General features: G+C 52.3%; 1 protein-coding gene across 3 annotated transcripts in view; it reads left to right on the forward strand.

Moving 5' to 3' along the window:
• KIRREL3 (kirre like nephrin family adhesion molecule 3) overlaps positions 1–15,250 on the forward strand; it is a 354,811-nt gene that overhangs the window by 226,137 nt on the left and 113,424 nt on the right. For 2 of the 3 annotated variants that reach the window (XM_066203572.1, XM_066203573.1), the window contains exon 2: positions 449–526. The exons of the other annotated variant lie outside the window; for it this stretch is intronic. In XM_066203572.1, the coding sequence (XP_066059669.1) occupies positions 449–526 (78 nt within the window). The remainder of the gene's footprint in view (positions 1–448; positions 527–15,250) is intronic. 3 annotated transcript variants of the gene reach the window in all.

Genomic DNA, 15,250 nt, shown 5'->3' on the forward strand with positions numbered 1-15,250 from the left:
TGTGCCTCCTCAGACTCTGGCACTCTCCTGCTCATAGGGTCACTTGCTTGCTTCTAAAGAGCAAGATTCCTCAGGCCAGAATTCTCTTCCCTACTGAGGGCCGTTTCCCGTTTCACTTTGCTGCCCACTAAGGGAGAAAGGGATAAAAGAGTCCTGTTGTTGCAACACGCTGCTGTGGAGGAAGATGCAGCTCATTCCCTCACTTGGAGTAGAGGAGTGCTTAAGGACAGGCAAGGGAGGGGATGCTGACCCTCCTGTCTTTAGATACACTGCCTTGGGCCCCGGCCCAGCCCAGCTCTGTGAGGCTGACCAAAGACTTCAGTTACGTGCCCACCTTCCTGGCGCTTTTCCTGAAGGGTGTCTCCAGCAGGATTTGCTCCCTGCAGCAGCCCCAGGTGCCTGCTCCTGTCCTCAGCCCAGTCTAACCCCGCCCTCTCTTCTCTTGCAGAACTGGGGCTCCCAGGAAGAGGATGCTGCCTAGTACTGGGGTTCATGTACAAGGAGAAGTACCGCAGGATGACTGAAGGTGAGCAGTTCCCTCACCTTCTCTTCTTCTTCCTCTTTAGCAATCTCATTGTGAAGGGCTTCACCTCTAAGGATGTGCTGGGTTCTTGTACCCACCCAGGAGAAAATCCTGCTTCCCCTTTGATCTCTGGAACATCTTAGAGGGCAAGATGTGGGGAGGCCCTTCCGTGAAGCTGCAAGAGAGGAGCAGGAGCTTTGTAGTTTCATACGTCCAAAACCCACTGTCTTTTCCTACAGAAAGCATTTGTCACACAGGAAGCTCTTGCAGCAATTGCTGCCTCTACTCTTCTTGTCCTAGTTGGGTGGCAGTGGTCACCATGACTCTTCCAGAATCCCAGTTTCCAGTGCCTTTGAACCTCGCAGAGTCACCGTTATATTGCTCTTCAAACTTCTGCTAAAATTTCCCTATTTTATATTCCAGTCATTCCTCAAGTACTTTATGAGCATTGATTAATCCATAGAAATATCATAAATAATTATGAAGCATAATAACTAAACAAAAACTATTTATGCTCAGAAGAACTGACATCCTTGCTTCTGGTAGCTTCCTTTCCTGGAGCCAGCCCTGGTGCAGCTCCTTCTGATTAATGTTGGATGAGAGAAGCAAGCCCAGAGCCCTGTGAGATGGGAGGGTCTCCAGGATGTGTCACAGGGAGTTTGGCTTCTGTGAGGTCACTCTGGGAATTGGAAAATTGACTCAAGCATGGATTTAACCCTTTTTAGGGACTCAGATTGGAAATAATTTGGACATCTCTTGCCCTGCTGCTCTTCCTTTTCTGGAAACATCCAAGGTCAGGCTGGATGGGGCTCTGAATAACCTGGTCTAGAGGAAGGTGTCCCTGCTCACTGTAGGGGGGGTTGGGTTGGGTGACCCTGAATGGTCCCTTCCAATCCAAACTATTGCATGATTCTTTTTCCCTGCATGGGATGGAGTGTTGTCAGCAGTTAGCCATGGGGGTGTCTGCTCCTGCAGGAAGCCTTTTTCTATGAGAATAGAAGGTGAGTTTGTTTCCATGGAGTAAAACTCTCATAGAGGCAAGTTTATGGCTCAAATATCCCTTAGAAGATCAAAGGTTCACTCACGTTCCCAGGAGCCCTGATACTGAGCTGATAACATGGGGAAAATACTTCACAAGACTTCACCTCGTGCTTGTTAATTACCACACACTCTTTAAACATTGATTAAAGGATGTTTTTAATGGGAAGGGGCTGCCCCACGGGACAGGAGTGCTGTGAGAAGGTGCAGCCTCCCTCTCAGTACGTTCCTGTCCCTCAAGCCTCTTGGACAGGCTGCCTGTGGCTGTGCCCAGACCCTGGGGATGCTCATGAGGTGTTGGAGAGCTGGCAGAACCCTGGGCATCCTACCAGCCCTTTGGGATTGCTCTGGTCCCCTGATGGACTCAGAGCCTGCGTCAGCCGACGAAGTGAGCCCCCTTTTCAGGCCGAGCGTGGCTTTGTGTGGAGAGAACAAAGAAACATGAAAGGCCAAAAGTAAAGCTTTTGTGAGGGAAAGGGAACAAAGTGTTCCTGCCTGACATGCAGCCAGTTTCTGGCCCCTGCAGGCTGCAGGGCCATTATGTTTAAAGGTACAATCTGCCAAAAACAAAAGTCAGGGGGATTTCCGTGGCTACAAAGACCACCTAGGACTTGTGTTTTCATTAGAAGCAGTTACAGATGACAATTGCAGACATCCAGCCTCCCAGGGTTTTGGAGGATTGCAGTGCAGATCCACACTGTATGGTGTGTGAGCTGGGGTGGGGTCAGATGTCTGGTCATCTACAGGAATTTCCTGCCCAAAGTATCTGAGTAAGACTCTTTGGGCCAGTCCCGTTGCCAGGGTGAGGAGAGAGAGCAGCACCCCTTTCGTATTTGTGCCAAGTGAGAGCTTTTTCTCCCTTTATAAAGAGTCTGAAGAAGAGCCCTATTAATAACCACAAGGGAGCTGAAGGAACTGAAGGCACAGGAAGGCAGTGGGGCAGTGGGATAATATGAGATGTGGGGTCTCCATGCCAGAGGAAACAGGTAATTGCAGGGACCATTAGAACCTTCCGTCGCTTACTGGAGACTTCTACAATGGCTTGGAGGTAGATAAGCACAAGAGGAGCTGGGAGCCTTGACAGTGTGGAAGAATCATTTACTGATGGGAAATCATTTCTTTGGTTAGATGTTGGGAAAAGGTTCTTCCCCCAGAGGGTGCTGGGCACTGCCCAGGCTCCCCAGGGAATGGGCACGGCCCCGAGGCTGCCAGAGCTCCAGGAGCCTTTGGACAACGCTGCCTGGCATGCACAGGGTGGGATTGTTGGGGGGTCTGTGCAGGGCCAGGGGCTGGATCAGTGATCCTGGTGGGTCACTCACACCTCAGAATATTCTGTGGTTCTGTGATTCTGTGAACATGGTGGTTTTGGCTGTCCCCACGGAGAAGATCCAGTCTGGATGCTCACAGATCCGTTTGGCAACCTCTCCCAGGGGGGTGAAATAGATGTGGGTTAGAGATGACCAGCAAAGGTCTTTGGTGACATTGTGCTTGTGTTGGTTGACCAGCTGGCAAGGGATGATATCCATTAGCACAGCTGGCTGCAGATGTGGCTCTTGCAGCTGAGCTGGGCCCCAGAATGAGGTGTCCATGGATGTGCTTCTGCCCATGTCAGTTCCACCAGTTCCTCCTCTCAGTCTCTGTGTAGTGATCAGACAGGTCCAGGTGCAGTGTTGGAGCCTCTCCCAGCTGTCAGGCACTATGTGATTGGCACAGTAAACCCAGTGTGGGCATTGTCCTTGCTCTGCTCTGCTGTATCAGGTGCAACCACTTCTTGCTTTGTAAAGCCCTCAGTAGGAAAAGTCTGGATTTGGGGGTGGGATTTGGCTGGGGAGCAGGAAGGCACAGCTCCAGCGTGGCTGCTCTGTGCTCGTGTGATTGATGATGGGCTGGTCTCGTGCTGGGCCCGTGCTCTGGTGTGCACTGGGAGCTGTGGTGTGAAATGGAGCTGGTGACAGTTGCAGACAGAGGGAGAGGGAGAGCTGTCTGCAATGACGGGCCGTGCAATGAAGACACTTTGGAGTTAATCCTCCACCATCTGTCTTCATTCTGCTAATAACCCACTCAATCAGCTGCTGCCGACTGTTTGTTAACATTCAGAAACAGATACATAATCAGGAGGAGCGTGCTGTTAGCCCAGGAGGGGCTGGATTGCTCCTTGGGAACGGCTCTGCCGTGGCCATGAGGGTGGAGCAGTGGGAGCCACGCAGGGTGGGCTGGATGTCCAAGGCACCTGCAGTGCAAGGGAGGTTCTGCAGGGGCTGGTGGTGATGCTGAGGCTGGCAGTGACTGAGTTACCCTGCTTCCCCAGGGCTTGTGCCACCCTGATTCGAGGTGATTTTGGAGTAGAAAGATGTTTTCTAGGAGGTGGGTCACCTTAGTCCCCCCAAAAAAGGGATTTTGAGCTACTCTGAAAATTTGAGCTTGTTCTTCTATTCCCACTTCTCCTTTCTCATGCAGTCATCTCCCCAAGGGCAGAGAAGGGGTGTGCTGGAATATCTCTCCCTGCTCACCCATCATGCTTGGTCCCTCCCTGTCCATACCTGCTGCTCCCAAGCTGGGCTTGCTCTGCTCTTCTCTACAGGGGTCCAAGGCAGGAATTCAGACACTGCTCCTGCAGTTTCACTTCTTGTCTCCTCTCTCTGACTACTTGCCAGATCTAACTCGAGTCATTAGCAAGCTTCACTGCAGCAATTATGGCACTTTTTGGCTGCCATTCATAAAGCTACTAACGGGAACGATTAAGCACTGAGAGGTGTCAGCCTTCACCTCCACCACCTGTTCCTGCCAGCCACCAGCTGCTGGAAGGTGCCTACAACAATGTCCCCCCACGCAGGGCAGCGGGGCAGGGCAGCTCCTTTGTCTGCCCCCTTCCAGACACTTCGCTAGCTCTGGTGTCCTCACATGTGGAGGGCAGGTGGCATCTCCACGGGATGAACACAGCTCTTGGAGAATGAGGGGTGGGCTTCATCCTCGTGCCCAGCATGGAGCGGGGAAAGCAGGCACGGCTGGGGAAAGGGACAGAAGGATTTGGTGCAGCATCTTCCTCCTGAAGCAGTGAGTGGTTAATGATCTGTGCTCAGGGAAGGACAAACCCTCCTCTTCAGAGGGATGCAAACACTGCCTGCTGTGCCAGGAAAAGGTTGTGCCGCAGTTATCTCCGGCAGCAGCCGCTCTCTGTTTGTGTCAGAACGGGATTGTGCATTCAAGGTGTCTCCATTCACCACACAAAGCACAGCAGAACCAGCAGCCTGTGCTGCAGAGCTGCAGCAACGAGTGCTCTGCCTTCTGTGCGATTGGGAGAGCTTGGCAGATCATCTCTGCTGGGTGAGGGCTGCAGAAATCAGCTCAGGGAAGGGCTGCCCAGATCCAAGGTGCACAACTTTTCTTTGAAAGCCACGAGGGCTCTTGGGCAGCGTAAGACAAATCTTCAGTTTTGGAAGGGTGAAGAGTGAGGCCTTGGAAGTTTTGCAGTCTGGGCTGCAATCTCACCTTGACTCTTTGTTCTGAAGGTTTGGGATCTTATTGGAAGGCACTGGGGCTAATGAAAAGCTCTGTTCTTTTGTTCATAGAATCCCAAAATGTTAAGGGTTGGAAGGGATCTTAAAAATCCTCTGGTCCCAACTTCCCCTGCCATGTTCAGGGAGCCTTCCCACTAGACTCAGGTGCTCAAGGACTTGTCCAACCTGGCCTTGGACACTTCCAGGGATGGGGCATCCACAGCCTCCCTGGGCAACCTGTGCCAGTATCCGTCCAGCCTTACAGTGAAGAATTTCTTCCTGATATCTGGTGTAAATTTCCATTTGTACCCATCCCCCTTTGTCCTATCACTACAGTTCCTGACAGAGTCCCTCTCCAGCTTCCCTGTGGCTCCTTCAGATACTGAAAGGTGCTGTAAGGTCTCCACACAACCCAGTCTTCTCCAGGAAGGTGCATCCGTCCTCGTGTCAAGTTCATGGCCTCCTCTGGACTTGCCCCAACAGCAAGTGGTTGGGAGAAGGGGGAGGTCCTGCAAAGATGGGATTCAACCGCAGATCTCAGACATGGGAGAGGGGTGAGCTGGCCCAGAGAGACAGGGACAGTGGTGGCCAAAATCCAAGGAGAGCCACCAGCCTGCTCTGTTTGGGATGATTCCTGTGTCCATGTAGCCCTCACAGACTGCAGCTTCTAGGGATCAGAGAACCCTATGGTTCTCCTACGACCGGAGTCCTACAGTGGTTTGGGTTGGAAGGAACCTTCAGGATCCCCTAATTCCAGCCTCTGGAAGGTTGATTCTGACCAGCCCTGCCTGCCTGCAGAGATGGGCAGCTGCCAGCTCCTGCTCCCAGCTCTGGCTTCACATCGTGACCTGTGAGCACTGCAGCTCCACGTGGGGCTTTGTCCTGAGCTTCAGGGAGTCTCCAGTCTGCAGCAAGGTTTTGGTGCTGCCAGACATGGGGAGAGAATTGTGTGTGTGTGTATGAAAGCTGGGTTTATGGCTTGTAATTATCTCTTACCCATCCTTAGAATAATTATAGCTCCTCCATTATTAATAACTGGAATTCCAGTCCTTGTCATAGATCACAAAATGGAGAGGAAGCGCAGCCCAGGGTTTACATAATCTACCTTGGCCTAAATTGAATAATTGGTAAAATGGTGAAAATCATTCGTTTTTCCCCCATTCCTTGGTGCTGGAATTAGTGAGATATTAGTGCAATTAGCCAGTGCTTCCATTTGAGGCTGCAATCATTTGGTTTGTAATTTAGAATAAATGTAAAAGCCCACTTATGCTTCCAAACGGATTATTTGTCCTGGTTAAAAGTATCTAATGGGGTGGCTGTCATCTAAGCAAGATACATTTGACCCATTTCAATTTGTTTCCCTTTTAATCTGCTATCTGTTTTCCTGGATCTTTTTTTAATAAAAACATAAAGAAGAAGTGGGTGAGAGAGACCAAAGAGGGAGAGAATAGAGGCGTTACAGATCCGGAGTTTATCATAAGCCAAAGTAACTTGAAATCAAGGCTGTTAAACTGCAGAAAGCAATAAAAAGAAAACACTATTTGGAATCGTTTAAAGGGCCGAGTGCCTTGTCAATGAAAGGTTGCTCTATTTGACTGCTTCTTAATAGCTTCTCTGAGGCAGTCTGCAGCTCCTGCAGGGACGAGGGCTGCGGCTCCTGCTGCAGCAGCACTGCTGCGGGGCACAGTTGGGGTCCCTGGGGAGCTGGGCAGCAGTGCTGAGGTGGAGAAATGCAATACCAAAGAGGACAAAGAGGAAAGGAGATGGATTTAAACACCAAGCTGAGTTTAAGTTTTAAAGCGTGTCACAAATATTGAAATCCTGGATAACATGGTGGGCACAGAGCGTGGATGCAATGCCATTTGTAGGGCTGCAGGCAGATCTGTGCCCAGTTCAGTCACAGAATCAATAGAATCATGGAATGGTTTATCTTGGAAGGGACCTTAATGCCCATCTCATTCCACCCCCTGCCATGGCAGGGACACCTCCCAATTTCCCAGGGTGCTCCAAGTCCCTTCCAGCCTGGCCTTGGACACTCCCAGGGATCCAGGGGCAGCCACAGCTGCTCTGGGCACCCTGTGCCAGGGCCTGCCCACCCTCCCAGGGAACAATTCCTCCCCAGTCTTCCATCCATCCCTGCCCTCTGGCAGTGGGAAGCCATTCCCCTTCGTCCTGTCCCTCCATCCCTTGTCCAAGGTCCTTCTCAGCTCTCCTGGAGCCCCTTTAGGCCCTGGCAGGGGCTCTGAGCTCTCCCTGGAGCCTTGTCCTCTCCAGGTGAGCACCCCCAGCTCTCCCAGCTTGGCTCCAGAGCAGAGGGGCTCCAGCCCTGGAGCATCCCCACGGGCTCTCTGGACTCACTCCAGCAGCTCCAGGTCCATCTGATGTCCCACCCCTGATCATCCATCCCACCATACCCTTCCATTTCTCCAGCGGAGAACAGAGGGACTCACAATATTTCTACAATGGTCTGATTTGCAGCTCCTGTCTCTGTCAGGCTCCGTGTTACTGCCTGGAGAGAAACCAGCTGGAGCTCGGGGATGGAGTCCCTGCTGCTCTTTTGGGAAAAAACAGCTTGTTCAGAGAAGCTGGCTGTGCCTCTGCTCCAAATGTCTCTCTGCTTGACCGCCTCTTCTGCTCCCTGCCATAGTTCAAACTGGGTTCAGTGAACCCTTCCTGCCAGGAAAACCTCTGATTAGAGCATGGCACTGAGGCACAGTGGCATATTTGTGCCACCCATTAACAGCCCAGCAAGGCAGTTGCTGCCTCAGAATTGCTTGGATTTATGGGAACACTTAATCTGGATCTTGCAAGTGACTTTTACATCTGCAGCAGCACAGGCTGAGCATGAATCTTCCTGAGCCTCAAGGATAAATAGGACCTAGTCCCTCGTATCCCTGTAAAACGTGACCTTTCTCCTCTACCAGATGCCAACAACCTCAGTGCTGCTGCAGAAGGTCAAACTCCTCTTGGTTCTCTGGCCTGACAGTGGAAAGGGTCTGTCCTTGGGGAGCAGACCTGTGACATGTCACTTGGTTCAGTTCAAACAGTGTTGGCTCTGCTCAGCCTCTTGTGCACACAGCAGAGCTCAACAGCCCAGAAACAACTCCAACAGCACCCCAGCATCTTCCCACAGCTTTGTCCTCTGGGCTTTGCGCCCTGGGAATGGGATTTCTGCTGAGCTTTGCTCCAAGCTGCAGGATCCCTGGCACAAACTGCCCCGGGAGCCGCAGTGGTGGCAGCTCCGTTATCAGCTGATCTCCGAGCTCCCCGAGGGATGTGGTGGGAACTTTGCATTGTTCACTCTGCTATCACTCCCAGCGAAGGTGTCACCCCCTCCGGGAGGCTCCCAGCTCCATGCTGGGGGAGCTCCCCTCTCCCAGTGCTGTCACTCGTGTCCCCAGCAGACACTGTCACAATTGATCAGGGCCGGCAGCTCCGGGTAAAATGCATTGAGCCTTTTGTTCTTTATCTGTCAAAGGCATTGGGAAGGAAGAGTGGATAGAGCCGCTCCCTAGGAGTTGTTAGGGATGCGTTGTTATCTCAGAGGTCTCATTGATATTTCCGTGATGCTTTGTGTGTCTGGGAGTTGAACAAGGCAGGGATGTAAGTGAAACCTGAGGAAAAGCAGTGTAAGATCTGCCTGTGTCTGCTGTCGGGGGAAACTGCCTGGGTTGGGTCAGCTGGAAAACTGGGTAAGGCAGGACCCCTCTGGCTATGAGCCGAGTCCCGGCTGGTGCAGCACACACATTCCCGAGGATGCTGCCGAGGGAGAGATCCTGTGTTATCTGCTCTTCGTTCTCCCCAACTTCCTGCTGCTCTCTGCTCCTTTGCAGAGGGGGAGCAGAGCTCCATCCGTGATGTTCCAGTTGTCTGCAGCGGCTGTAGAGCGGCTGAACAACTCTGCTGGTCATAAATCTGATGCAAAGCTCGGGAGCTTTACGGTAACGGTGTTGTTGTAGCAGTTAATGGTCGAAGGGTATCATTTTATCTATTGATTTGAGCAGCAGTCCCCTGTGGAAAGCTATTGCTGCGTGGTCTTAAATAAATGAATACGATCCTTCCTCACTCCCTGAGTACCAGTGTCAGACATTTCAGGAGCTGCTTCTCTCGCCGTTCAGCCTGCAGGTGTGTGCAGGAGAGCCTGGATCCTGCGGAATCTGTGCACTGGTTCTTTGCAGGGACTCCCTTTGGGGGGCCCACTAAAAACATTTCAGGAATCTTAGGCTGGAGAGGGACTCTTCACAAGGGAATGTAGTGGTGGGACAAGAGGAGATGGCTTAGAGTTGAAGGAGGGCAGCATTAGATGGGATACTGGGAGAAAATTCTTCTTTGTGAGGGTGCTGAGGCCCTGGCACAGGTTTCCCAGAGAAGCTGTGGATGCCCCATCCCTGGAAGTGTTCCAGGCCAGGCAGGACAGGGCTTGGAGCAACCTGGGAAGGTGTCCCTACCCATGGCAGGGGGTGGAACAGGATGGTCTTTAAGGTCACTTCCCAGCAAAACCATTCCGGGATTCCATTATTTATATACATGGATCAATATCTAGGGTGGGATATAGATTATTTCAGCCACTTGAATTCCATTGCCCTTGCCATGCCCCTTTAGATCCTTTCTGGCACTGAAATGGGATGTGCACCTGAGGAATATAGCAAGCTGTTGGTAAAAGCTTGTCCTGTGAACTGCACCTGGAAGCAGGAAAGGATAAGGTTGTGGACCTCACCCTGCCACAGCTGCCTGGCCATCTTTTGGTGCTGTGGGCTTTGGGGCAGTTTATTTTCAATCAGGAGGTGGGGGGACATGAATGACAGGAGGTCCAAGGCTCCGTGGCAGCTCTGGCTTTCCCACCTCCACTCTGCTCCAGGTTGAATTTCCCTTGGAACTGCATCTGCTGATAGTTTTCCCCTCTCTGCAGAGCTGCTGCTGCAGCCTGGGGTCTGTCATTTAGCTTTCCTCCCTCGTGTCCGTGGGGACCCTGCCAGGGAGGCTGCTGGCAGCAGTGTGATCAATGATCCCAGTCACACTGCTGACACAGAATCATGGAGCTGTTTAGACTGGAAAAGACCTCGGAGATCACGGAGTCCAACCAATAACCCAGCACTGCCAGGCCACCCCTAAAGGACATGGTGACCACCAGAGCAGAGCCTGGACAGGCAGATCTGGCTCTGCCATCAAGTCAGGTGCTGATGATGCTGTAAACCCCCCTGACATGGACACAATGGCCTGGCTGTGTGGAAGTCTCATGCCCTCCAGGTATCTGCAAGTCATTGCTTTCAAGAAAACAATCCAGATTTTGGTCAGAAAGGCGGCAAGATTGTGACAGGACATCTCTACCCAAGGCTGGAGAAAGGGAGAACATAATTTCTGCTATTTTGGGAGGCACTTTTGGGGCACAGACACGCACACATGGCTGCAAGGAGACACCGGGATTGTTCCTGCCTGCTCTGGATCTCCAGCCTCCCTCTCCTGGAGGCAGACACATGCAGAGGTGGTTTGCTGCTGCCCAGACTGGAGCAATGAAGCAGTACCAAGCTCCTGTCACTTAGAATATCAATTAAAACCACTGCAGCCTTGTAAGTCCCACCCTGAGACACACTCTGGATCGACAAACAGCCAGGCCTGCCATTGAAACGGCTCTCAAGCCAGCATGAGGAAATCTGCCGTGCAATTGTGAGCAGAAACTGGAGTGCTGGAGCACTTCCAGGCCAACAGGCTGTGGGGTGGGAACTAAGACTGGTGTGAAGATGAAATCCTCTAGTGTTCTGGGCACCAGGGAGCTGATGCCTTTTCTGTGCCTGGAAAAGGCTGAAATAACTCATTTTGAAGCTCCATCCCCAGGGTTTCCCTGTGTGTCACATAACCCCATCCCTGCAGTCCCAACCTGCAGCATGAAGCTCCTCTCTTACAGGAGCAGTGTGAGGCAGCTCTGTTTCACTGCTATAATGACAAAACGGGATGAAATTTTGTGTTTCAGGCCAGCAAAATGATCCTGCTTCCATTCCTCAGTGAAGTGGGACTGTGTTGGATTTGACTGAAAGACACTGCCAAGCACCCAGCAATGCACATGTCTGTGTTTGAGCTGACTTGATTTTAAACCCCTCTCAAAATGCTTTCTTATCATAAGGAAATAAGGAAATCTGGTTGTGAAGTATCCAACTGAATGCTGCAAGTCCTGCTTTTCATGTTTGCCCAAGTTATTTGCTGTACCTGGCCAAACCCCCAACCCACCTGTGTTCACTCAATGTGATTGAAGCCTTCAGGTTGAGGCTGATGAAGATGGAAGGATGGGAATGGTCAAAAACCTGCAGGATGGGTGGGGACCATGTGTGAGAGGGTGGGTGAGTGGAATCCCCCCAGCCAGGCGGCCAATGCCAGGATTATTTAGTACTCAAGGCTACCACCATGAACCTTCACAGAGCAAAGAACATCCGGCACAAAGCTTCCCAGTTCTCTCTAGTGCAGCTCCAGTCTAGGGGTCAGTGTCTCCGTGTCCTTTTACACCCAGGATTTCCTCCCATGGGTATTTACTCCTCTAGAAATGTATTAATAGAGCTAATCTTAAAGCATATCCAGAGATACAACTTGAGATGGATTCTTTTTTTCTCCCTTTAACAAAGATGAAGCTTTTATATAGACGGGGAAAAGAGAAGGGAAGTGAAATGTTCGGTGACTAATGATCCTCATCAATATTCATGAGAGTCAGTAGCATTCCGAGATTTAAAATAAAGGAAAAAAGAGAGAAAGGCATTGACTCCTTTAGAAGCTAAATAAAATATTTAGCTTGACCTGGAGATAAGTGTGCTGGGTCGTTGTTGCTGTCAGTTCAGACCAGTGTTCAATCCTGGAGCTTTCAAAGGGGTGCCAAGCCGCTGGTGGATTCTTCTGGAGACAGGAAAGGACTGGGTGGGCTCACAGAGCAGCAGAACCCTTCAGCTGAGGGTCAAGTCCATGCTGGGCCAAGTGCTGTGGCACCTCCCAAACAGGGAGGGAACAATCCCTGCCCCAGGAACCTGCTCGCTCAGCCAGCCAGAGCCGGGGTACGGAATTTCATCCAGGGATGTTGTACACCACTAGGCTGGGATCAGGTGTGGCCTGTCCCAGGTGAGTCCCAGCTCACATTACCCACCAGAGGACTCCTGTCCCAGCCATTCCCTGCAGTGAGGCTGCTCCTTGGGACAGGGTATGGCCTGAAGTGGTGGCTTGGAGGGTGCAGTGGACATCAATGGAGCTAAAGCAGCAGGGCTCAACTGCCTGGTGAGAATACCCTTCCTCTGAGCTGCACACAGCTGTAGATACTGGGGAGCCGATTTGCTGTTGTGGGAGGTGTTTCCATATCTGTTGTGCTGTTTTCCTTCCTTCTTGTCCATCCCCCAGAAAATCACCCCACATGTACCTAACTTGAAGGTGAAGTTTTAAACCTGTCAAGATACTTGTAAATAGATGGGGGAACCTTAATCCTTCCCCATCTCAGTCTTTTGGCAGCTGGGTGGGAGGAGAAGGAAAACTTCTGCGGAGAAATAGCTGAAATACAGGTTTGTGAGGATGTAACTCTGGATGTGCAGCAGTGATGGTGGAGACGGACAGAGAACCAGGACATTAACAAATAGACTTAACTGCTGACAGAGCACTCCAAGCCTGGAAGAAAGGCTTCCCCAACCTTCCGAATGTCTCCTCTTCCAAATCCTTTTCCTTTCTGCTCCTGTGAGTTGCCCTTGTCTCCCTCCGTTTCTCAGGCTGCTCCTTTTCATTTCCGAGCCATCCCTTCCCTCCTCCGAGTGACAGCTGTCCCACCCCTGCCGAGGTCATTTGCCCTTGAGATCATCTTTGATCTGTGCCCTGATAGAAGGGCCGAGTATTGACTTTGGCTGCGGCTTCATTAAGAGGCAGCCTCATTTGTCAACTTGTTTGTTTCCAGAGCTGCCTGGGAGATGGCAGAGCTTGCATCCCCTCCGAGCCGAGCGCGGCGAGAGTCCGGAATTAACTCCTTTCTCAAGGGTTTCCATCAAGGTCATTGCAGGTGGCCCTGCACAGTTCTCTCCTCCTCATTAATCCATGTCACTGAGGTTTTAAGCAATGTGAGCTCCAGTGGGAGCGTGGATGGGAGACCTGCCCAGGCTCTGGGGGCTGCAAGAACCCAGGCACAGGTGTGTTAGTTAATCCAAGGTGTTCCCAGCTGGAAAAGAGGTCTGCTCCTAGGGAAGTCAGGGCTGGGGCCTTGGATGAGCTCTCAGTGGTGAGATCCTTGCAGGGGGTTCTCTAGGTCTGCCTGTGTAAGGATTGTGAGTAATGAAGATGAATTCCTCCTGTCAGTTGTCATCAGGTGGCTTGTCTGCCAATAACAGTCTCTGGTTTCAGTCCAGGTGTTCAGGTGGGAGAAGTGAATGGGTTACCCAGGCCTTCCTGCACTCCTGGTGGTCAGTGAATAAAGCACTCATGAGTGTTTGCTTGCAGGGTTTGCCCTCTTCAGGGGTCAGGGACCTCAGCTGGTGCCAGCTGCAGAGATGCCAGTGATGGATGTGCCCCATGGGCTGGTCCTTGGAGGGTCTGGGGGGGAACAATCCTGCCCTGCAATCACATGAAACTGAAACTCTGAACATCGGCAGTCTCAGGGTTCTTCAGGGGTTTGGAATGGCTTCGTAAAACAGCCCAGGGAAGAAGAGAGGCTCCTGGCAGGGCAGGAAGGGTATCAGAGAATCAAGGAATTATATCAAGGAATGGTTTGTGCTGGAAGGGGCCTTAAAGATCATCTTGTTCCAATCCTCTGCAATGAGCAGGGCCACCTCCCTAAATCCCAGTTTGCTCCAAGCCCTGTCCAGCCTGAACTTGGGCACTGCCAGGGATCCAGGGGCAGCCATAGCTGCTCTGGGCACCCTGTGCCAGGGCCTCCCCACTCTCACAGGGAACAAATCCTTCCCAGTATCCCATCCATCCCTGTCCTCTGGCAGTGGGAAGCCATTCCCTGTGTCCTGTCCCACCACTCTCTTGTCCCCAGTCCCTCTCCAGCTCTCCTGGAGCCCCTTTAGGCCCTAGAAGGGGCTCTAAGGTCTCTCCAGAGCCTTCTCCTCTCCGGGTGAGCACCCCCAGCTCTCCCAGCCTGGCTCCAGAGCAGAGGGGCTCCAGCCACAGGGCATCTCCATGACCTCCTCTGGCCTCGCTCCAGTGTGTTCATGTCCTTCCGATGATGAAGACTCCACAGCTGGAGGCAGAGCTGCTGGTGGAGTCTCACTTGAGTGGGCCAGAACCTCTTCCCTCCCCCTGTGGCCACACAGTCCCATTGCTCAGGGCCAGACCAGAGGATGGAGCTTTGCTGCTAGGGGCAGTTGCTGCCGCACAGCGTGTCTCCAGATCTGTCTGACACGGTGCAGGAGAAGCAGGTGAAGACAAAAAGCCAGACTTCACTGGGGTCCAGTTTCCTGCAGACCCTGAAGTCTCCTTGCCCTCGTGAGGAGGGGCCTAGTGAGGCTGTTTCCATATTCCTGAGAGACGCAGCAGCCGGAGCCGGAGGTGTGGGAGCACCAGCCCAGCCCGCATGAAGGAAAGCAGCTCAAAAACCAGAAGCTCCACAGCTGAGCCGCGCTGCAGGGGTTAAAGCTCTTTGAGCGCTGGGTACTTCCACACTCCTGACAGCACTGAGGGAGCTGAGGGAAAGATGTTCCTGGCTGTTGCCACAGGCATTTTGCTTCGGCAGGTCCCGAGGTGATAAGGCAGCGGTAATTGTGCAGCTCCACGTGGGCTGCGATGGGACCGGCACCGCAGCAGCGCCCGGCCCTGCAGCCGGGCAGCACGGAGCAGAGCCAGGGAGAATTCTGACTGCGGTGGCAGGAATGGCCCTGGGATTAGAGAGCAGGTTGTAGGAGGAGAGAGTGGAGGAGGTAAATTTATATAGTCTGGAGGAGGCTCAAGGGGAGACACGACCAGAGTCTATAAATACACGCAGAAATAGAAACCAAGGGAGGAAATTATTCAGAAGGAGGGAGGACAAGGAGCAGTGCCTGAAGCAAAGCTAGAAAAGTTTACTCTGGGTCTTACATGGAGGGAGAGCAGCCTTCAGTACCTGGCAGCCGGCTGGGATGGGGTCCCAGCACTGCCAAGCTCCTGCTCTGCTCCCCACCCCTCTGATGCCTCACAAAGCTGGATACTCCCCCTCCTCACACAGCTCCGCTGTGTTTTACAGTCGCCCCACCTCATTTCTTCCCTG

Source organism: Chamaea fasciata, unplaced genomic scaffold (genome assembly GCF_029207755.1).
Source record: "Chamaea fasciata isolate MVZ Bird 193981 ecotype frontalis unplaced genomic scaffold, bChaFas1.0.hap1 SCAF_24, whole genome shotgun sequence".
In the NCBI taxonomy this organism is placed as follows: Eukaryota; Metazoa; Chordata; class Aves; order Passeriformes; family Sylviidae; genus Chamaea; species Chamaea fasciata.